General features: G+C 39.1%; 1 protein-coding gene across 1 annotated transcript in view; it reads right to left on the bottom strand.

The window, feature by feature from the left end:
* LOC108668692 (DENN domain-containing protein 5A) overlaps window positions 1–23,272 on the bottom strand; it is a 43,311-nt gene extending 20,039 nt beyond the window's left edge. The window contains exons 1-9 of the mRNA XM_047883081.1: window positions 23,113–23,272; window positions 14,927–15,036; window positions 7,478–7,648; window positions 6,580–6,842; window positions 5,935–6,100; window positions 5,179–5,278; window positions 4,686–4,870; window positions 3,946–4,097; window positions 179–1,053 (exon numbers count right to left, since the gene is read on the bottom strand). Of these exons, the coding sequence (XP_047739037.1) occupies window positions 179–1,053; window positions 3,946–4,097; window positions 4,686–4,870; window positions 5,179–5,278; window positions 5,935–6,100; window positions 6,580–6,842; window positions 7,478–7,648; window positions 14,927–15,036; window positions 23,113–23,212 (2,122 nt within the window). The 5' untranslated portion in view covers window positions 23,213–23,272. The remainder of the gene's footprint in view (window positions 1–178; window positions 1,054–3,945; window positions 4,098–4,685; window positions 4,871–5,178; window positions 5,279–5,934; window positions 6,101–6,579; window positions 6,843–7,477; window positions 7,649–14,926; window positions 15,037–23,112) is intronic.
* Between the last annotated feature and the right edge of the window lie 2,130 nt (window positions 23,273–25,402).

Raw genomic sequence — 25,402 nt, 5'->3', positions numbered from 1 at the left:
AATTCACGCGCTTCGTTCGACCGTAAGATTCAAAATATTTTACTAATTAATATTTCACATAAAATCCACAGATCAAGCTAAGGAAACTAACGACTCGCGTACTGAAAACTCAAATTTGGCAATATAATACAGTATTTATTTGGCAAGTTTTCTTCAAAGAATGACAGCTAGTACCCACCAGGTCTCTTGGAGCTCACAGAGAAGTCCTTGCTATTTGGGGACTGGCTGATATCTTTGAGGGAAGTCTGGAAGAGGAAAGGACTGGAGGGGCCGCCGCCTCCAGAGCTGCTGGAACGGTGGGGAGAACCTGAGCGACTCTGTTCCCCACGAGGCGTAGAGTGATGGTGCGTAGGAGAGGCAAGTGATGATGTGGGGGGTGACGATGTCGTGTGATGTGTGCAGGAATTAAGGGAATGAAGGCGTCGTGTGGTACGAGGTGAGAGAGGTAAACAAGAAGGATGAGAAGACAATAATTTAGAAGCGGCATCAGCTAAACCAGAAGAAGGGCCGTGGTCATGGAATGCAGTGACGCTTGTCAACGAACATTCCGGGGGTGGTGGATATTTTTTACTACCGTTACATGATAGTTTGTTGTTGTTAACAACGTTGAGGTGCCCCTGATCACTATTTACATTCGTGGATGTAACTGCAGATTTAGCGTTAAGTTGAGAGGTAAGAGGCCGGTCAAAGGAAGGCGACAGTCCACCATTAAATAAAGACAAGGGAGGAGGTTTCATGTCCTGCAACCGAGAGTTTCCGCTACAAGCTGCTTGGTTCATGTCAGCACGCAAAGCCTTTAGGGCAGAAGCATTGGAGCTCTGGAGCCACGAGCCTCCAGAGGAGTGTGAGTCAGAGAAGGAGCCTGTCATGGAGCTGCTCAGAGACCCAGAGAAGGATCCTGACATGGAACCCGTGACGGAATCGCTCATGGAGCCGCACAGAGACCCTGTCACCGAACCTTCGTTGCTCGACACTCCAGAGTCTGAGTCGTGGCACCAGGAATACTTGCGTCGCCGCTGGTGTTTGTGAATAAAGCTTTCCTTCGCGCAACTTCTGTAGCCTCATAATAAATACGAAGAAATGCAACAAAATTCGAAGATGTTCGAAAATATTTGGCACCGGTAAATACAGCCACTTGTAAATAAATTTAATAAATATTAAGAAATTTAAAATGAATGTGAGCATAGAAGTAAATTATAACAAAATGCGCACAGAATTCATGCGTATCAATAGGAATAAATCAGAATCTCAGGTTAGGAATTAACGATAAAAAATAGCATATCAGCAGTAGCAACGTAAACAGCACACAAAACAAATTTTCTTATGAATATTAGAAGCATAGAAAAATTTTTGTGGATATCAGAAGCATAGAAAAAATTTCTCGTTGACATTAGAAGCGTAGAAAACATAGAAAAATTTATCGTGGATATTAGAAGCATAGAAAAAATTATGAGATCAAGTTAGATGAGTCATATGTTGAATGTTTTTAGAACGAGCAGTGGAAGATGTTTGTGTACATGATGTGAGATTATTGGTCGTCACGATGCCAGATGTGGTCGGTCACGATGTAGGAGATGCTGATAGACATGATGTGATATATTGGTGATGATGTGAGATGTTGGTGTACATGATGTGATATATTGATGATGATGATGATGTGAGATGTTGGTGGTTTATGTGCAGGCAAAACGAGCAGATGATGCGATGACGTGACGCGGAACACAGAAGAGGAGGCAGAGAGAAGAGCAGCAGCAGCGTCAGGCCGTATGGGAGTAGAGGGAGAAATACACGCAGAAGTTAGTGCAGAGTGACGAGTTGCAAGGCAGCCGTCTGAGACTGGGGCACCACAGGCTGATATTTACCATGGTTGAACTATATAAGGTTGACCCACGAGGATTTCCGTCTTTCAGTTCAGCTTTCTTGTTACGTCACTGAGATCGAGAAACGTAAACAAACCAGTCATTCCCACGACGGATTGGTTGACTGGTTTAATCGCATATCGGTGAATGGTTAATGCCTGTGACGTCACTGATCTCAGTGACGTCGAAGAACGAACTACATCCGCCAAAATGAGCATCTCATGGGTCAACCTTATACTAGTTCAACCATTCAAGATTTAACCTAAGCCCTTTAGTCTTGCTCTATTTCCAGGTGAAGTATTGATTAATCTAGAGCGTATGTAACAATGAGTCAATGAGTAATAGTATCAAGCAAGAAAACATGCCTTCCATTGAAGCCATCAATAACAATGTGCAGTGTAAGTACTTCGTCAATATATATACTTGAAAAATTGACACACACTCAAGACCATCCAGTCTTTGAATAACTTCATTTCCAATCAAGCTTCATCTGATGTTAATTAAAAGAGAAGTGAGATGAAAGAAACAAGTGTTAACAAACCAGACGGGGTACCTCGTGGACTGAGACGTGCGGCACACAAGCAGGCCAAACTGATTTATATGCTCAATTTAGGGACCATTCAAACGACGAAACGTATAAAATATGGCAGCTTATACCATGGAAAAGTTCATGATCTGAGACATACAGAGAAAAATAGCTCTATAAGACATGGGTAAAGGAAGGCGAATAAAGAAGCCTGTCAGTATTTAGCATAACCATATCATAAATTGACCGTTTTGAGACAATATTCATAAATAGCCCGTTTGAGGTTGGCTAGTTTGTATGATGACCCCTATAAACTTGAATTTGATCAAAACTGAACTTAGTCAGACTAAAAACAACCGGTGTTCATTTAATAAGAGGAATTTCAAAGGAACAGCAGCCAAAATAAGCCTATTCGTTATTCTTGGCCCTAAATTGGCCACATATCGTGACAATGTTGTCATATTGTAACCATAAATAAGAATCTATTACATGTGAAGTTCTGTCATTTTCGAAAATATTCATCGGATTCGACCAGTGGAATGATTACTTGCTACATAAAATCGCAATCCCAGCTAATTACCTAGTGTATAAACAATGCAATGATGTTCGTATATAATATAAATAAAGCGAAGAAGTAATATGACTTTAAACTGGAGAAAGTCTTGAGAAGAAAGATCGGTCAGTAGCTCACGTCATGTTTAGAGAGAAATTTACGTTCCATTTGTAAAGGAATTTAAGTCTGAGACCGAAAGTGATGCAGGAGCCATGATGATGCGAATAGTTGATGAAGCAATAAATGATAGGAATGTAGGACATGATAGCATCACAATAGTGATAAAAATTACAATTGTATCAATTATGAAGATTCAACTAGCAAAATAAAAATAGTTCAATGTCCAATCTCTTATTTATACGCCAATGAAGGATTGACGAACATATAAATCCGAGTAATAACGATTTGTTGGTTACGCATATTTATTGCATTCAGGCCACATATCACTGGGCTATTAGTATACCTAGTAAAGCCTCAGAGAACGTTTAGAATTAAAGAATTATTAGTTTTATCTATGCAGCAAGAAGTCTGCTTTTTTTAATAAAAAATCATTATGATTTTTTTAATGAAATACCTGTTTACTGGGAACGACGGTAAAACATTTAGAAATAATTCGAAGTTAACAATTATTCATCTATCTTGGACACACCATCAAAATGTAGGCTAAATAGCACATCGGACATACAGATCCATAGTAATGCAAAACAAAAGTGAAATTTTCGACCGACAAAATTCAACCGTAACCATAAAATCATAAAGTTTACGGTAATTATAATTTGCAACCTAATAGTTCAGAGTTCCCTTAACCAAGTTAAACTCATTTTTCAGCAGAATTACAAAATAATAGCTGATGTCGTAGCAATAATAACTTGGGACTTGACAGTCCTGCAGTTGCATGAACGGCCACGCAAATTACAAAATGATCGCTGATGTAACAGCCTGTCTCTNTCATAGCAATAAGATCTTGGGACTTGACAGTCCTTGAGTTGCATGTAGCGGCTACGCACCTGTCGAGGGAGCGGTGCTGTGGCACCGGCAGGTCCCAGCGGGCGAGGAGGGCGCTTAGCTCCGCTACGAACTCTGACGCGTGAGGGAACTGAGGCAAGTCCTCGGGCACGTCCACCGCCCCAGCGTCCACGTCCACCAGACACAGGTTCGCCTGAAAGTCCATGCGGTTTTATTTATTGAGGTTAAAATGACATTTGTATGTTATTACTTTAGACGCTGGTGCGCTCTTGAGAACCATGCAATTATCATGCATTGAGACCAATAAATGAACCGGAACCTTACTAATGACGACGATAACCGTCAGATTAAATGATTCTTACTGCTAAGTGGTCGGGAAAGAATATTAACTAAAATACTTTGGAACTACAGCAACTAAGGAAGGTGCAGATGAATTTATCCCTAATGACGACGATAGTTGAACTACGTACGCACTTTCATACTCAGTAAGAGAAATTCCTTGCATTTTCAATAATCATACAATACATGATTAAATAAAATAACTTCGCAGAAATTGAAAATAGCCAAATAAAAGTAAGTAACTGAGAGCCAATAAGCATGTCTCTGCAGTTCATGATGCTACTATCATTCGACATTTAAATACACTCTACAAAGTTGACAAATTCAGTAGACCCGCTGATTCCAACTTGAATAGATACTCGGATAGATACAAATAAAAAGTAAATAAATTAAATAGATACAAATGTAAGCGAATCAATGAAGTCCCTGTAGGGGAGGGCACCTCGTCAGGTATTGCGATGTGGCTCTTGGCGGCGGGGGTGGCGTGAAGGCCCATGATGAACGGGACGGGCGCGTCTAGGAAGTGTGACAGCGCTGCTGGCAGGATGGGCACGTACACGTGGTGCCAGGAGAACGGTAGTACCAGCGCGCACATGCACTCTGCTACCAGCATGAGGCGGTAGTAGTCTGTACATACAAGGTGTGTTATGCACAGTACTTCTGCTACCACCGCGACACATATGGGCCGGGGTGATGCAGAGGTTAACGCACATCATACATTGTCCTCGAGTGTATTGATGATTTGGAACAGTGATCTTAACCACACATGTGTTGAATCATTCATGAGGCATCAGAATTCAGTTTTTACCATCCGTATCATCATCTGAATTTATCTTGAATTTATCACATTATGATGTTATTATAAGCCGAACGGATATTATAAAAAAAAGTTTGATTTCATCCGTTGAAGGACCAAAAGGAGAAGTGTTACCCACCGGCCGACACGAGGAGTATCTGGTTCTCCAGGACAATGCAGGACAGAAGCTGCACCACACACTCGGGGCTCAGCACCGAGAACAACTCCCGGAGAGGATACTGTGAAGTACCATGACCATGAGATAGTACTATGTATAGAGATATGACCATCACCTCATGAGATGCTAAGCATAGAGATATGACCATCACCTCATGAGATACTAAGCATAGTGACATGAAATACAGCATTGTCTGCGACATCGCATATGAAAAAAAAAATAAGTGTTTAAACATTTTTTTCACAGAGACAAGATGTCGATGTTAATATAACCGCTAACCTTGATTTAAAAATTCGTTTCGAAAGTGATTTTCGTTTCCAAATGCAAATAATTAAGGTAGGTACGATGCAAAGAGAACGGACGGAGTCGGTTCCTACGATGACGAAATCGAGTTACGCAGTAACCTTTATAATCAAAACCCAGTGCGGGAGTGACATTAACTCAACACCGTCCATTAAAGAGTTACTGAACAAATCAGAAACATAGAGTTATTTTTATGAAAATTGTATTCAATTGCCGCATAACCTCGCATAATAAACACGTCAGAAAAGGTTTCACAATAACTCGACGTCGTCCATTGAAGCGCTACTAAACAAATCAGGAACGTAGAGTTATTATTTATAAAAATTACATTCAATTTAACTCGCATGATAAACACGTCACAAAAGGTTCACAATAACTCGACGCCATCCATCACAACCGAACATAAATACTCACAAGCAAGAGAGGCAGCTCATGCGAGGTGGGTCTGTAGCAGATCTGGGGGGACCCCACGCAACTGAAGGCCAGGCAACGGCCGGCAGGGGGCGCGTGCACCTCGTACAGGAGGTTGTGTACGTGAGACTCCAGCGTCACTGCACCGCCCTCGCACTCTGTGAACAGCCTGCAACACCAGCAAGTTGTTTGTACAGGCGTACAACTTCAGACTTTGTCGAGTTACAAATTTGGCTACTTTAATCTTTATCCTTCCATTATTCCGAGAGAATTAAGTTGGTATAGTTACATATACCAATAGCAATATCAGTAAAGACTAATGAAATTGTAGGATATTTGAACGTAAATATAAATATTTGTAATGTAACCATTGAAAATTAATAAATAGGCAATTTAAAAGTGAATTCATATCACTACTCAAATAATTTCTGAGCCCCCATTACGACGTTTTAGGTTTTCAACAAAGATGAAACATTGATAGACCACAACTAAGTTACTAACTTTTACAGACCACGACTAAGGTCCTAAGATCCGTGGTCCTAAAAATCCTAACAGACCACGACTAATATGCTAAGATCCGTGGTCCTAAGATCCTAACAGACCAAGACTAAGATACTATCATTAACAGACCACGACTAAGATGCTAACTTATAAAGTCCAACAAGAAATTTCCGAGCAGCTCCGACTTCAGGCTGGCGTCCCATCAAGACGATGCACTTGGACACGAAGAGCTGGTCCTTGGTGACGTCATAAAACTGACGTGACGCCCCCGAGTTGGGCGACGACCATCGGAACTCCCGCGGCAGGGACCGAGTGTCGCGACGGGCGTCGCCCTTCTGTGGCGTACCGATGCAGTCCGACACGTTGCTGCTGCTGCCGTGGGTGTTCGACACCTCCGACAGGTACGCAGACTGGAACACGTCAATAACGACTTATTACTTATTATTATATTTTTATATCAAACGTGAGTACCGTATTGCTCATTGTACGCGTACACTAAAATAGATTGTCTACATTTAATAATAATATTGAGAGTTTACCGGAGGGTGTTTAAATCGATCCCCGAGAGATATAGTTGACGAACACAAGCATATGAGATACCCAGAGCCCTGTCGGTGCAGTAAATTGTCCAGTGATACAGCGTTGGGGATAAAACAGTGCGTGAAGACTCAGTGCCGCGGTAGACGTGCGAGTAACGTTAAACAGTACCAAATCCATCCAAGGACGGTAATTATTATAAAGCACAGTAGTTAAGTGTTTCAGATGACATTTATGAGTATGAATGTTACTTGGAGCGAGTGGCATGACGCCGCTGCACGTAGCGATAATCAAAAGAGAAGGAAATCCTCCCCAGACCATACACACCATAAAACACAGCCAACTGTGTCGGGCCAAATTGCATAGTGTGAATGTTACCTAAAGAGCGAGTAACGTGGCACCAATGCACGTAGCGTTAATTAACGAAGAGGAAATACAATCCCAGACTATACACATCATAAAACACAGCCAAATAACGACAGAACAAAATGAATGAAGTGAAAGCTACCTGGAGAGCGTGGAGCGCGGTGCAGATGCGCGTGGAGTTGACCTCCTCGTAGAAGGTGTAGGCGAAACCGTAGCATCGAGACCCGTCCTCGCGGGTGATCAGGAACGGATGGTACACCGCCTCCAGCGACTGCTTCTGAGTCCGCAACTGCAGCCCCTTCGGCAGGCATAACTGGAAGACAAAAGGAAAAATTATGGAATTAGTATTGAATCCTGAGCACAATTCCTTATCGACCTCCCCTGCACCACTACCGACGGCGAGAAGCAAGCAACAGCATCGTGCATCAGCTGGCCCAAATGAGGGCGGATGAGCGCTTGATCAGAGGCGGTGATCCACCGTGACCTGGGACTGCTACGTCGGAAACAAATACCGTACTAAGGAAACTAAGAAATAGCGATTGCATCCACATGCATGATAGGAGTTTATACCCCTATCATGGAGTATATCCACTCATATCCACATGCAGAAACTCCTTATAGGAGTTTCTTACTTCGAAGAGTTGGAAACAATAAATGCATTGGCTCTTATAAGAGCTCAGAGTTCGGACTGGATAAGGAACGATACTTATTCGAATTAGGGATCCAACTGCGTGATTTCGCGAGGCCAACGAGAAAAAAACTAGGAATATACCTCGATGAAGTTGAAGGGAGAGCTGTCTAAAGTCAAGCATATACCGACATCAGCATTGTCAAAACCAATTTAATTTATTGCATTTTTAACTAATTCAGTCTATTCATGTTTATGATCAGTGTATTCATGCTTTGACTAATTCAGTCTATTCTTGCTTTACTAATTCATGCTTTGTCATCAACTATGAATGATATAAATTATGTATGTGAAAGCAATATCTTAGTTTGGAGGCTGTCAGTAATGCTTTTGTTACAAACATCATATTGCGTCAGACATTCATGTCGAGCAGCTGAGTGGAGTATATATAGATAGATCCATTATTCATGAATCAGCCCATGACGCATTGCGGTGTAGCGTGATAAGTCCTCTGGTGACCCACCAAAGAAGGGAGCAGGTAAGGAAGCTCTTGAGAAGCACGATTGCCAAAGGACCGATAAAGGAGGGTGCGATAAGACGGCACATCGCAGTTCCGTGCACTCAAGTCGACGCGGCAGTTCAGCTAGGAGCTCACATGCATGCAGCGCGATCGCGTTGCCTTGAGAATCAGGTCGTTAATTGGAATTGTCTTTAGCACGACCGAAGTTGGTAAAAGGCGACGAAAAATATTCTTTCTACTGTCGGGTCGTTAACTGTTAACTGGAATTGGCTTTAGCACGACCGAAGTTGGTAAAAGGTGACGAAAAATATTCTTTCTATTGTTGGACATGACCATGCCTGTCATTGATAGGTTTACTCCCACTACAAGCAACGATAATAGATCGATACAAATTCATTTAGACATGGTAAATAAACATAGTAACTTGATGTTAGGCTATCAGCTGAAAGTCGGAGTCGCCAATATAGTAGTGTTCGGGAATTATCAAACAACTTCGCCCAATTCAAAAGAATTTCACGGGAAACATCTAGCCCGAGTAGCCAAATGTCGTGCCAGAGAAAGAAAATAGGGAATTATGAAAAAGAAAGTTCAATTTAAAATATGGTAATTAAGCAACACGAGATCTTTCACTGATACATACATTCAACACGGTATGAATAATAATGAAAAACGGTAAGATTACCATAAATGATGTAGTCCAGTTTCGATACACGGTAGGGTTCGCATTACGTCATGCACATTTCACATTTGTAGGCAACCTATTCAAAACACAAATTGGAATCAAGAGTTCGTTGCCTCCGTTCCTCATGGCTAACTGTTCGCATAAATGTCCCAAGAAAATTCCTCGATCATAGGAGCATCCGATGAACCACGACGCTCGCATGTCTATCGATTACAGACAGTTACTATAATTGTAACAGTCAAGTCAAAACTCACGCTAAAATCAAAAGTCGATCATATGAAATTCTCCGGAAGCATATCACAAGTTATCGCATATTAAATCAAAAACTTGTTTTCATCACTCCTATGATACGTTATGATAGGTTATAAATATGTTAGCTCAATTTAAGCAGTCAAATTACAAAGAAGTGATCTTAACTGCAATAAAACTTGTGAAAGCATGTCTGACTACTTCAGAAGCCAGATAATTAGATAATAATAACGCAGTAAAACAAAGAACTAATGTGCGCACATTCTTTTCGATGAACTCAGCACATTTACAGGAACGGCGCCAGTCTAACTCTCTCTACGAAGGAATATATTGTGGCTGAGAATATATTGCGGGAATATATTGTGAGAATATATTGTGGCTGAGAATATATCAGTCGCAGTCATGATCGACCGTGATTAAAACAAACAAAATAACTATCAATTACATAATCAATTATTATATTACAAAATAAATATCACCAAAATAATTGCTGAGAAAATTCAATTTTAGAATCATATATAGATTTACGCCGTATGTTCAATGAAAATAAACTAATTACATGAGTATCTTTCATAGCCTCATGAAATCTCCAATAACCAGTTTCTTTTGCGGTAGCCAAGAACATTATAACCGACATACCGCGGGTATTCATGGTTGCATGGCACGAGGGACAGATGGGGACAAGATTTAAGTAAATGAACTGCATTCTTCACAAGAACTCGCCGAGTGAGTGCGTTCGCTGCATATAAAATTCTTGATCTTGACCCAGTCTGGCAGTAGTGCACGTCTTATTTACTTAAACTGACATAGAATTTGAAGTTGCGAAAGTTTTACTTCGATTCATAAGTAATGCTAAGTAAACATGAATATTATGAAATTATTATGGAATTAAACAGAGTAAATTATTAACATTACACTATATTTTAGAGAGCAGAGAGGTCCTGCAAATGATTGACAGCTCTGGATGCGCTCTGTGAGCGCGTGATGAGTGACCTCGTGCGCAACCAAACATGAACTGCAAGGCCGGCAAGCGAAGCAAAACGTCGCCTCTAAACGGTTAGGTCTAAACAAAATTATCAATAAATGGATAAATATCTGCAGAATATGGAGGAATTGAATAGAATATTTATTATGTAACATAACCTTAATGTCAATAGGTAGAATGAAAGAACATATGTGCGGTCATAACTTGTCTTATGAACTGTTTTTGGCCATAGAAGAATATGTTCGTTGTAAGGGATCGCGATAGAAAACTTCATATTTGTCATTCTAGTTCTGATTCACCTCTGATGTAACTTTGTTTAGACACGCTTTGCCTACCTTATACCAGCACTTGCATTAATAGCTCCAGCGAGTCATTTGGTTGTTCCCATCTGTTAGCAAGTAACTCATTCTTAGGTGAAATTAAATGTAGCAAATGACAAACTAATAATTGTGAGGAAATGAATGCCGCCCAGCGAGTATGGAACGATTATAACAGCGCAGGCTCCCTTGCTCGCCAGAAAACGACGAGAACAAGAAAGGTCAATTAAGGAAGCCAACTCCTTTTAGTGTGTACAACAAATGCGATCAACAGAATTATTTAAAGTTTTAATTTGAATTTTAGAAATTTACCAAGTAAAATGAACCTTTTTTCGATGACAAAAAATTCTTATTAATCTATCAACCATCGCTATTAAAGAATGTTACTAATAGCTCGTAATTCTGTTAAATTTATGATCAGTAATTTCAAAAGAGCGATGAAAAGTAATCCAGAATATGAGTGCAATTAACATATCGTCCAATGGGGTGACTTGGACCATTTTTAGAGCTGGTGGGTTCAGTGAAACTAATAGTCACATAGTGAATATATAATATCGTACACAAAATATATCTTTACTGCATTTATAAGTTATCTCATAGTACTTTAAGAGCCATCAACATAATTTTTCTAAGGTAAGAAAATTTTGAGTTATAGAATTTTTTTTCCTAAATGTCAAAACGGTCCAGGTTACCCCGTTTACGGTGGGCCATAAGTTATTGCTGACCTTGTGTTTTATTGTGCAGAGAGAAAAAACTGTTAAATATTACAAATTTTTACAGAATCAGCGGATCCACGCACGAATGATTGCAGTTCGCCAAGTTTTAGTCCGAAAATAAATGATGAGTTGTGCGCCTATAAGGAATAATTAAGTCACAAGTCACGTATACAACAATTGAGCTGGCAAGATTCATATTGTCTTTACATCATTGAAGATTTACATATTTAATCGATGTCCAGCTGATGTGAAAGTCATAAACCATGAACATTCCCCGTAATTACAGTGACCGCTCAATAGATTTTGAGATAACCAATATCTTAATAACAAGTCATTGATAAAAAAGTTAGAACCGAATGTTTTTTCAGGCAAAGCGTCCCATTCAATCCGAGCTTAGTGCCCTCTACACAGGTTCAGTTTTAAGCATATTTTTAGATAAGTAAGGCGAGCATGAAAATCTCTGTTCTTGTCAATTTCTAACATGAGGCAAGCTAGACCTAAAATTGAGTAATTTGAAGAATTTGATAGTCACTCTCTACATATCGGTTGTGATCACGAAATATGCCTACAACTTAAGCAGGGCAATATGGTGATACCCCAAATACCTAATGGTAAACATGTAACCTAAGTGATTACATGTTTAACATTGTGTCCGGTCGAAATCCGGTTCCATTCATTAGGCTTTGCATAATTAGCCTGTACAAAAAGGAAATAACAATTTCCCTGTACAAGGCCGCCTAGCTAAATAATCCGCACACAGAGGAAAAACTGTTAAAAGTAGAGATGGCAGGGAATTAAGGAGGAACATTTTAGGAAGCTGGAAACCGATTACCAAGAGGCAAGAGCGGATTATTGGATGCCGGGTCTAGAAAATAATAAACTAGTTTACCTACTTATTCAACAGCTACCTCAGTTTAAAATTAATAAGAACGATAGAAATATTGTACAATTCAAACAGTTTATTTCATTTTTGACCATATCGAAACAGTGACAGCCACTGTGTTAAACTATAAAATGTAAGTCGCTTAATACCATACAAGTAATTTTTGTAATGATTTACACGTTGATTAAAACACTAGGCATCACATAATATATTTTCCCCTAAAATAGCACCAAATTAATTAATAAAAGACGGTTAGAAAACAATGGGCAAGCTTCACAGGTTATGATACGAAAACATGTGAATTCTGTTCAGAAAATAATCCGTTTCGTGGATCATTGAAATCCACAAAAAATGTAGTCAAACGAGCTTATTTTATTGAAAAATAAGAGACAAACAGTTAACATTCTTTGCTACAATATCAACTATTCTTATAAGCCGGACATCATATTCGCGATTCGTTTTAACATTATTGCTATAGGAAGCTGCATGAGAACTCACTTTAGAAAGAAATCAGAATCAACGGCTCAGTTGAAAAAACTATATTCCCCTTAAAATGATAACAAGAAAACATCAGCACACTTGACAATGGGCAAAGAAAAGTTAAGACAAGCTATCTATGTACCGTGTGTGAGTCCAGCACTTCTGGAGTGTCAGCATACAAAGGCAGGACAGTGCCTTTGTTCTCACCGTAAAGGAGCTTGAGAATGACGCGCGGGAGCTAAGAATAGTCGGAATTGTTTGGCTTGAACTGCTTGGCTGGATATTCATCCAGTTTATGAACAGGTTCATGCATTATATTTTCATTAAAATCTGATTACAATATGCTTTCACAAAACCTGGGACCATTTTGAGTTTCGCTGTGAAGTATCAATAGCAAGAAAAAATCACTGCACTAGAATAATACAATAATTTCAGTAAAAATAAGAAAAATATACAGCACATAAGGAGCGAATCATTACCTGGAACATGCAGCGGGAATATTGAGGATTTGTTTAGTTGGACTGGAAGTATGAATTTTTGTTCAAGAGTGCAACCATTCAATATAAAGCGCCTTAATTTCTTTATTCCTAATAATTCAGCGATTGACTTCCTGCAATGAAACAAGTGGTTGGATAGTCCTATCGCTGATGGTATAACTCATCACGTAACACCACGCGATACCTTAACGCAGGATCGAAAACGTGACAGTATAATTTATTAGCTCCTCAAATGTGGAGCAAGTAAACAACTGGGCGATCGAGCCCCAAAAACTGCCCAACTGGGGGGTCAAGCCCCAAAACATGGCCTAAACTTGCAGTAAAACTATAAGGAGTCATTAATACGGATGGCATAGGAATAGAACGTTTTATTGCATGTATATATATCTTCTTTTTACCCTTTACCATGTTCTTAAATTTATACGGCAGTTTCTTTCTGGCAAGTCAAGCAAATGAAACTGCTGGAATTTAAATTCAAGAAAAAAAGAGACAAACCAATAAAAGTCTTCCGAAATCCTGTTTGCTGTCATGAAATTACTAGGAAAACTATAGATCCGTGTAGCATCTTGTTATTTTTCATGAAACAGATCTTTTTCGCCGACGAATATTTCAGTGCTCAATTCTTTGGAATATTGAGATTCACTGAGAGTATTAACGTTAGTACAGTATTAACAAAAGCAAGTATTAACAACACTTTTCCAATGCTTTATTGCAGTAGCTGTCCTACCATGAGCACGAGAAACATTGATAACTCGTAAATCATGTACGAACAACGAAAAAAAAATAAAAAATAAATTATTCATTTAAGCATCTCCATGTGCTTTCGGCGACTGTTTAATCAACTTGCATATAGACGAACTGTGATGAACTAACAATGTTCAGAGGTGGATTTAACAAGCTATCATTGATTAATACGGAAAGAAGATGCCTGAGTGAGCCATATGATCAGCTAGCAGGATCACACGTTGCATGAAAGAGGCATTATGCACACTACTGCACAGTGTTCTCACGTATACATGAGCAGTGCTAGAAGAGCGCACTCATGTAGCGAAAACCTCAAGTCAACAGCTGCCGCCCTGCGCTTCCAGCCATAAACCTCGGTTGCATTATGCATACGAGGTTCCCTGACCAGGCTACTCGAGGTCGTAATCCGAGTTCCTGCAGGTGGAGTAACCCGAGCGCAGAGGTCGTGTTACCTACGTAAGCGTTGATCCCCAGAGACGAGCATGGCCCATCCTCGAACGCGGCAGCGCAGCGTGTTGAGCAGCCTTCAGCTCCGTTAAATTGCCACACGCAACGACGTGTGTTGCTTTCACCGCGTCAACTAAAAATCGATTGCAGCAAGACTAATTTGACGTTGTCGCGCTCGGATTTGCAATTAATCTTAAATAAATCACATGAATCAGACCTTTCACAGTACATATCGAGATCCAAAGTGAAAAAAGCAAGCATTTTCAATCGCGGGTTTCGCCATCAGTTTTTATCAGACAGCGATACATACAAATCATCCAAATTTGGTGACCAAGTCATGCACAGTAAGTTCAGAGTCCTAACGCAGCACATGGAAGAAAACTTTATACTACTTGTATAAAGTTTTTGTCGTCGTAAAACTTTATGACTTCAGAGATACGCACCATTTGCAGCGCATGGCGGTCGAGGGGCGCTCCGGGTACCGCGTCGGGGTAGTGGCCGAGGACGGTGGCTACGTAACTCCTCTCCAGGGGCGGCACCACTTCTTCAGCACCTGCGACAGAATATTACGCTTGGAAATTTACGTCACCAAAAAATGTGCAAACATTTCAAATGCATGACGAAAGTTCTGAAAGCTAAGTCTGTTTAGTTTTTATTTTATATTTATACGAGTATGTACATAAAAAATAAGTAAATATAGTTCCAAATATCCATTAAATTTATATTTTCACACGAACATCTTCGGTTGAAAAGTCAACAAAAAGAGTTCCTATCTAAAAATATAGAAATAATTTCGATCATGATCTATTATTGAGCTCGGATAGGTGTTTCATACTATCCTGAACATATTTCAAGAGTACCAGTCATTATTTTACTATTTTACAAACGACGAGGACGAGGTTTTCCTCGTTTGTAAGACGAGGAAACGAGGTTAAAAGAAGGTTTTCCCGCATTAAATACGGATACGCGGAAGGCAACATATTCTCTGTAATGGTGAAGAGTAGATAAGCAGTCACGAGTAAGGATAAGAACAGCTTCAGTCGCTCCCTGATCGAATCAGGCGAGCAATGTTTCATATTCTCCAGACGAGGGAATATAAAAAATCCGAGAACTAGTAATAAGCCGGACGAACAAAGAATAAAACACATTAAATGAGGTAAAAGTATCCACTTGACATGCTTTCAATTATCCCGAGCAGATGTCGCTGAGTAGGTATGTTATGAAGCTTGTGTGAGTGACTGTTTGAAGAACGTTCATTACGGGCGAGCTAATGAAAACAAATAGACTTGGAGATTAAAAAGAACTAAAACAAACATGGAAGCACCGAACTCATCAAACTTAATGCTGATTCATAAGCAATTGTAGTTCGATGCAAAACTTCTTCTCTCAGTTTTACAAACGATCTGCGTGAGTCCGATTGTGAAGAAGCAAATGTCATTATATTCAACAACGTAAGTGAGATCGCTCGCCGCAATAGGCAATCAAAGGCGAGTTTCAATAGTTCACACAACGCGTAAGACTTTCACCCGGAAGCAGCTGGCAGTATTTCACGAGCAACTAAAGAGAAGCGGCAGATGCAGCGTCAGGCGGTAGAATAAACTCTCACTGGGAGGCGCTCACAACGAACTTGATCGTTGTTAAAAAAAAATGAATGATTAAGAAAGTAGTCCACAGGAGCCACAGATGGTNGAAGAGTGCGCCAGTAAGCTGATCCGGGGGACCAATCCCTTGGGAAGACGACACCGCGGCAATGCGACGCCGTGTTGCACGAATAAAGACTACCGCAATAATGGTTGTAAATTTCCAGCAATGAAAACAACGCTAAGGGCAAATATAAAGAACAGAAACGAATAACCAAGATACGTCGATGATGAAAAGCTCCCATGCACGACTGAGAACCAAGAAGAACGCACCGGTTAGCTGATCCGGGGGACCAGCCCAGAGAAGACGACACTGCGGCAACTCAACGTGGTGTATATATGTATATAGGCATCGTGCAGTTCGAGCCATGAATGGCACGGCAGCATATAAGCAGTAGCATTAGAATTATACTGTTTACCTTTCACCAGTTGACGACGACCTGCATGGCAAATACCTGTAATTTTAATGAATCTCTTTTGATGTAAATGTATGATGTTATCAATAAAAGTTAGTTATCAGCAAAATGTTCGCAAAATTATCGAAAATTAATAAGGATATGAAACTCTTTTTAGCTACTTTAGGAAGCACAAAATTTTACGAAACTTCTTAGCATTTTAAGAAACTATTAAAGTAGTTTCAATCCTAAACCACTTCTCAAATGCCTAAATTTTTCAGATTCATCAATATTTGTCAAGAAAATACCGTCAACATTTACACTTATACGCTTAATGTGCAACGTTTGGACAAACTTTTAGACATCTTGTATGGTAATTGTGACTAGTCTGACTCGAACTGCTCTTAATGGAATTTTTGGGGGAATCTTAGGAATAATTTTGGTTGTTACCGAAACACTAAATCGGGTGCCATGACCGTAAGCAAACTATATTTTCACAAAATATATAAATATATATAAGACAATATAAACAGCTACAACAAAATGTATGGCATTCCAAGGACTGTTGCAACAAGAATATCCCCGAATGGACATATAACGCTTAATAGGTCCATACATATTTCGGCTGCAGAGATGACACAATATAAACACGCTTAGGTTATTGACAAGAAAGACACAGGAAGATATTCGCAGGAATAACTTTAAGCTAACGCAACATTCCCGCCAACGCCTCTTAGCGTCACTGTCAGCCTATCATCAAGCTTTCACATGTTTGTAAGAATGTCAGTTCATTCTCAAGCAAAGCAAACAAATACAAGAGAAGGATCAATGGCTGGTAAAAGTCAAATCAGAACGGAGCGTCTGGGGGAGTTGTGTAACAGCCCAGCTGGTTTATAGTGCCAGACCTTCAGGATCGTCTGACCAGCGCAATTAGACAGGGCGAAGTGCTCCAATTGAAGGCGGTGGTGGCGGCGTCTAAAGTGGGGTGATATCTTCGAATAAAAGGAGCCAGAGTGCAGGAAGAACTTCAAGCACGAAAGTAGGAAAGGCAATACAAAAACCAGAGGATTAAATACAGGCTGACTAAATGGAAGGACAGAAATAATGTTATAACCAACCCCAATTAAAAGTTTCTATTTAACAAAATTCTATTCTATCTTTCTATTCTATCTTTCTATTCTATCTTTCTATTCTATTTAATTGGTATTTTAAAAAACACCAATTAAAAAAGTTTATATTCAACAAAATTTAACATTATATTTGAAAAAATTAACGTTCTATTTAACAGAATAAGAAGTACACAGCTGAGAATCAGTGGAGGCTTACTCATTCTAGTTACAACATTGAAGTTGAGGCATCATTGGAACCGCAAACTATTAAAAATATAAAACAATTTAGAGTAATAAATACTCCTCAAAACAAAAAGAAAGGGCGTCCACATGCGTCGCAAAATGGAAACAATTTCAAAACAAAAAGAAAGGGCGTCCACATGCGTCGCAAAATGGAAACAACAAAATACAGCGAAAAATATTTGAATGGCAAGAAAACTCAATGCAAAGATAAGAGTAGTGTTAAAAAAAGAGTGAGGGAGCAATTTAAATGCTTTGTATCTTTAAATTCAATCAAGACTTACATAAGAAATGAATTAGAGTGAAATTACTAAGTATTCTCTTCAAAATTGATGACAGTAGCAACGAAAAGATGAGAGTAGCGTCGGAATTGTTAGAAAAAATCAAATCAAATATGAATTTGGGCCCTTGTATGATGTAATCGAAGAAGTCATAAATTACCTATCGTGAATCGTGAAAAGGCTTCAGAAAGTTAGTTGTTAACCAAAAGGTTTATTATTTTATAATATGAAAAATTTCTAGTTACCTCCATCGCACGTAAAACTTTATGATATTTTTGAAGGACAAGTTACAATAACAACGCGTAAATAGAATAGTTCCAAAACAATTTGGAGCTGCGAAAGACGTAAATTACACCCGGCAAAGAGAACAGGCGTGCTAAATTATCCTGGAAACAAGTACTGTACGTACGATTCGTACAGGGTGATCACGGAAACTTCCTGTTTTGAAAGCTCAATAAAAAAGAGCTAGCAAAGATATCATTACTACCAATATGAATTTTATTGAAAAATAAATTACCTCAATTTTTTATCACTTAGTTTTAAAAATAACATCGGACAAATAACGGCCCCCATTGTCAAGGCATTAAGTTAGTCGATTTTTGAAGTTCCGTTCAACTAGCTGAAGCATATTGACGGGTTTGTTGGCGATGGCTTGGCGTATGTTGTTCTTCAAATAGATAGATAATCTGTACTGGGAAGAGCCGAGCTAACCTATTGAATAAAATTTAAAGAACAAATTTCAGCATGCCATACGAAAAAATATACTAGTTTAGTGATAAACACAAAATTTGGGGGCGTTCTTACTAAATATGATTGATAAATTATCATTCACCGTGGTTGATACCCGATTACATTACTGATGGGTATGAAGGCAAAACTTTTGGGCCCAGGCTTAAATTCGTGATTTTGTTTTCCAAATTAGAATTAACGTTATACAATTGAGACTCGAGACTTTGGCAATTTTATATTCTTCGTTCAAAAACCGCTCTCTTCGACTCACTCCACATGTGCTTCCAAATAACTTGGTATCTTGATACAATGAAATTATCATAAGATTTTCACGAGACGCATCAAAATCCGCAGAATTACATGTACCGATGATTATGCCAAATCAACACTTGAATGACTTAAAACTTATTATATCAAGTAAAAATAATGATAATAAAATAATTATAATAATAATTTACCGAAACACTAAATCGTCTGGCAATAATGATAATAATAAAAGCATTGCAAATATTTTATGGTTCAATAAATAAATAAACTGAAAATGTGATCGTGCGTCAGTTACTTGGAGCAGCTGAGCACCCTCGCCTCCAAGCTCAGTAACCGAGAAGCGCCAGCGAGAGGCTCGGGAGGCAAGAAAACCCGGAAGCAAAGCGACTGAGCAGAGAGTGAGAGGAGCGTCGCCTCAACGCAGTCCCAATGTAAATAGCGGTGAGCGTTGAGCTTCATTAGCGCCACTTTCCTTTACGAGAACTCGGCCTTCCGCTGCAAGGCAATATACACACAAGGCCAACTCGGGTGGTTCCTATATAATTTAAGAGAATCGATGGCATTGAGTGGCAAATCGTGCTCTTTACAGAGACGACTTTGGGGATAGAAGTAACGTTTACCTGCAAACAGCGCAGGCATTTGCTTAATGAATCATGCAATAGAGTCTCTTCAACCGAAGGTCAAAAAGGTCATCGACACGTTTGTGATCAATTCACTAAGAAATACATAGCATGATAATTTACTCACTCAAGTTAAATCCTTGGCAGTGCCCATAGGAGTTTACTTATTTCACCCGATTGGACAAAACATGTCAACAGTTAACAATAATTTTAGTGATATTACATCAGGACATGCCTGCTCGTAAGCCGACCGAAAAAAATAGCAGGGTACTTTAAAAGACACAGCAGGGTACTAAGCTTATACGTAAAGTTACACAATCTTTTATTATATTATAAGGTTCTAGGCATTTAAATTACGCGCTAATTACGACGCATGTTGATATTCGTCACTAGGGCGAGGCAGACAGCGAACTGAAGCGTGCAGCTACACAAGCAAACATCAAACCTCCGGCAGGTTTGACTCGTCAGTGGTCGGTACTGCCGACACAAGCTAGTCACGCTGCAGTCGCTTCACCTAACGGCTAGGAAGGAAGGAAGGCAACTCCTCTAGTCAACGAATGAACAGTGACGCCTGCCTGCAGGATACAACAGGTTCTTTATGCTGCAGGACACTACGTCACCAGACGTGCTCTGTCAGTACTAAGAAGTCATGGACTGAACTGTATCATGATAACGAGCAGAGAGCACGCGTTCATTGTGTCAGCGTGAACGCACGTAAGAGTTTTTACCTGCGAACGCCAAATCAAAGAGAAGAATCTCACGGATAGAGGATGTGTCGCAAACCCAAGTTTTGGTACAACATATAGTTTCTTGTCCTTTCAATGAATCACAGTTGCGTTATTTTTAAAGGAGAAGAAAAGGATCTTTAATATTGTATTCCCGATTCGAAATCCCGATCAGTAGACGATAGATAATATACAATGAAGAGATGAATCGAATTGTGAATCGAGCATCACAAATTATTCATCACAAATGGAAACGGGGAAAAGATAACGAATCTTCATCCGTTATAGAACTAATTTTGAAATCCTCTTGAGATGCCACATATGTATACGCTGAAGGTTAGGGAAATTAGTACCTAGCTATAACCGAAAAAAACTCCTAACCAATTAAGGAGCCTAACTTAAAGAATCAAAAAAATATAATAGGAGAAAAACGAATAAAAATAACACAAAGCATTTGAAGCCTAATCTTAATTTGCATGTCTTTAAACAATTTTGCGATATATTTACCAGGAAATTATGGAAAACTGAAATAAAAGAAAATCCGTTCAACAGGGCTAACAAACATCCAGCCCTTCGAATATAGATGCGCCAGAACTTCGATAACTACAGACGCAACCTTATCGCCTCTCACGAAGTGGAAAACTCGGAAGGAGGGAGAAGTTTTGGTGCTTTGACACGAGATGACACATCGAGCGTAAATCCAGTGCAAGCAATCAATCGAGCTATACTTATCGCTTTATTACAACACATTATCCATTCAACTAATTATTAGATTACTCGTTGCGGAAGCTACAAAACGTGGCCAAATGTCACTCAAAACAGGACAATGTTGCACGTAAAAAAAATATCCGACTAAGTGGCTATGCCATTTTGTGCACAGTTAGATCGAGCGGGAAAGCAAAGAATAATTCATTGTCACTTAATTACAAAATAAATGCATTAGACATGCAAAATTAGCATAATAAGTCAACTATTGTCGTCCGACATATGTTTATCTGCAACAATATAATCGCGACAATCAGCCCATTTGATCTCTCCAAGATAAGCCAATGACAGCCGTTTCTTCTTAACTTCATCCAGAGATGAAGATGTCAAGCGAGATTTAGGAGTGTAATAGTTAATGACGTCGTTGCATAGTAAAATTGGTGACTGAAAGGCAACAGAACTGAAACTAACTAACTACGAGTGCGTCTACATGCAGTCCTTTCTTTCAAGCTGAAAACGTAACCGCGTTTTAAAAACTTGGTTCCATACAACACGATGATAAGCAGAAAAAATAAATATTTGATTTCTAGGTCCGATTAAATGAACTGTGTACACATATGAACGTTTTATAGTTCACACATGTGAACTTCAAACTTACAATTAGTTACAGAAGAATACAGAATGATTTTTGACTACCGCATACGGTACCTCGGAAAGAACATTATCGCATTTAAATAACGTGGAATAGATGAACGAATACTTCGATTTAACTCCATCAATTGAACAAATAGTATACCTAACACTAATTTTCCTTTATTTTCTTATGATTCAATCTCATCAATGGCATATAATACGTAAATTTTAAGTCAGTGCATGAGCTATAATTTTAGTGCTTCATTTTCAGCAATTCAGTAAAATTGGATCGGTTACATGTTCTTCTTATACACTGAACTGAATCTGCAATAGAAGATAATAAACACGGAAGCAGCCCGATGAAATAAGAAGAATGACTTTGAAAAGGAAAGCAGCGGTTTGTACGTGATTACATTCCAGAATATCAAATTAGGTTCTCAGCTAAAGTAAAATATTATGGAATATTTTTTTTTGCACACAAGTATTAAGAGAACGACTTGTATTTACACCCTCTAACCTCGAATCTTTCACTTTAACAAATATCAGCTGACGATACTCAGCTGATACTAGCAGTGCTCTGCTCAGCTGGTGATGTAAATATGAGCACTGCGATCGGTTCTGATACACAAGGAGGCGGAATGCAGTCCGCCGCCACATCACATGGCATGACTAGTACAGTAAACAACATAAAAACATGTTGTGTATAATTTTTAAAATATATAAACCTGTTTTGCAACTTTCTTATCGCATAAAAACATAGGTACAATTTCGTACAAACACTTCGTGCAACCTTCATACAAGTACAACATACTTTATACAAGCACGTTATACATCATTATAAAAAAAAAAACAGGAATGTTCTGCACCATTTTTACTAATTGCAAAAACGTTATACATTATTTTCACAACAAACAAACATGTTTGTGAATCATTCTTACAACGTACGACGGTACAAGCATGTGCATCATTTTTACGCCTGCATGTACGGGCACAACACAACCGTCCCAACAGTGGTGGGAGGGCATGTTCTTAGTCACCTCGCTTTCCACTCACAACGCGGCAGGACGGCAAAAATCAATCATTGCACGAATGAGCTTCCAGAAGCAGCGCTGAATATGCGCAAGGTAAACCATTAGTTGTCCAACATCTACCATTAACGTACAGTAAAACTGTAACGGCCGTAGATGAACGTGCGTCTTTGAAGCTGAGCAACCAGGTCCTAGTCCTAGGATCCCTCACCAATAGAAAGAATTTCCTACAACTAACGTTTGCTACTTAATCTCACCTTGAATATGGTTGCGTTCCAAGCCTCCTTCGGGATCTAGTCCAACTATTGCAAAATAATCGAAGAGTCTCTGATACTCCCTGTGGCTTGGTGATCCCATAGTGTGTATCGATTACGCGCGAGCATAACACAAATTCACGGAAGCGTACACATCCTCACATCACAGCGCACACATTGTTACTGACTGTAAACAGTGTTGAGTGTTTTGACTTTTGGCTGGTGGTGCTGGTGTGTAGATCATCGAAACAGTTGTCTGAATACATTTGTATCATATAAACATAATTTTATTTTATCTGCTCATAAATCATAAGTTAAAACATTTTTAATACTATATCATATTATATTTTATTGCAGTTCATGTCTAAAGACAACTACTACAGGAACCTACACACAGAAATTCCCTGCTAAATACATTAGTGCGCCCCCGTATTATTCAAAGAAATAATTCTATGGCAGACTATACCAAATTCTATCTACGACAAAGTCCTAACGAAAATCGTTCGGATGCAGTTGAAGTGGCAATGTCACGTGAACAATATATTTCTAAATATTCTGCCAGTTCATGACAGTACTAGTTGCTAACAAAATACCCCCGCTTTCATTCATTCCTAGTACACCAGAATTAGCATAGTCTCTAACGGTGCCTCTGAAATAGGCTACTAAGCTTCATTTTACTCTATTGTCTATGTACAGCTTCGAGCTGCTTCATCTCTTTAGGTTTGTCTCTTCAGATTCATCTCTTCTGATATGACTACAAGATTGCTATCTCAATCGCTGAATTTTTAGGCTGGATTCACATCGTACTGCCGGGCACGTGCAAGGCATATACCAGCCACAGTTCAGTCCAATATTCTTTATTGCATTTTCATAGAAGCACTCACACCATGGGCAGGGCAGGTGCCATGCACAACGGGTGTGAATGATTCTATAGAAATGAATTAATTAAAGAATATTGTACCGGAACGTGATTGGCACGGGCCCTGCAGTATAGTGTGAATCAAGCATAATAATGTCAATCAGCAATGAGGTTCTTTTTAAGAACATTCGGTTTCGAATTAATGGTATTACAAATTTTGTGTTCTTATTAATTCCTTTCAGGATCAGAGTTAAGATTTAATAAAATTGTAACCAAATTTCAATTACCTTCTGTACAATTCAATTTTATTAACAAAACTGCGAACTCTCGATATACTCGAAAATCGATATATGATATTCTCGGTCACTTCTCATATGCTCATATGTAACGTGAAGGACGAATTGAGATGAGAGTTTGTCACTGTTGTTTCCCAACTAAACAATTGAAGAATGCATTCAACCGATCTATTGTACAATGATATTCAATTTCAAAATATAAAAATCGTAGAAAATTGTATCGAACTGTTTGAAATCGTTTTCTTACGTCAAGAGTTTAGACATCGATAGACGTTTTGTGGAGCCCATCGAGTATCGCCGTAATAATATTGATCGTGTGTGGACGAGATAACTCGCTGGCCAATTTTGGTCTGCAATATGATCACTGAAAATGTTCCTGTTCATTACGTACAGCCTCAATGGACGTGCCGTTTTGAGAAAAAATCTCATTATCACCTGATAGACGATGCGAGCCATGTTTTGCCTCCTCTATGGAAGAGGTCGCTCAATTTAGGCAGTGAAGTAATGCTTTAAAATGGCGTGATGGCTGTGCAGTGATGATATCGGACCGTTCCAACACTTATGAGGCGGATTTTTTGAAGGAATTGTTGGGACGAATTATCATAGCAAATTTCACGGCATGAATTTTTCAAGTAGTAAATACCGAACTTGACCAAATTAAAAAGGAAGCTATCCCTTCACAATGCGCTCGTGCGAGCATTGTCCGATTTTTTTCTGCTTCAATATTATTTAACCTGATGACCGTTAATTTATAACACATTTACCACGCATAAATTTTACTATTCGAAACCAATCTTAATCAAATTAAAAACGGCGCTATTTATACGCAATACGCACCTGTGAACGGCCTTGGTACGTTCAATATTATATGGACAGGAGAAGGATTCTTTCTCCATGTTTTGTTAAACCGTCCTTAGATGCCACCTTATGAGCCTGGTATGTTCTGAATACGAGTAAACTGTCCGGCATCATGCATTAATGTACATTATTATTATTAATGTTGATCATTTTTGATGTAGATTCTCAATAGAGGAGACTTCAATAGAAATAATTTTTGATGACACTAAGGGATATTTATTCTTTTATTAGTCGTATTCAGGCATGGTCATGAGCGTCTGTGANAACGGGCAGATGGTAT

The sequence above is a fragment of the Hyalella azteca genome, unplaced genomic scaffold (genome assembly GCF_000764305.2).
Source record: "Hyalella azteca isolate HAZT.00-mixed unplaced genomic scaffold, Hazt_2.0.2 contig11974, whole genome shotgun sequence".
NCBI classification, from domain to species: domain Eukaryota; kingdom Metazoa; phylum Arthropoda; class Malacostraca; order Amphipoda; family Hyalellidae; genus Hyalella; species Hyalella azteca.
The sequence above is the reverse complement of the archived record's forward strand: the minus strand, read 5'-3'. Positions and strand labels throughout refer to the sequence as shown.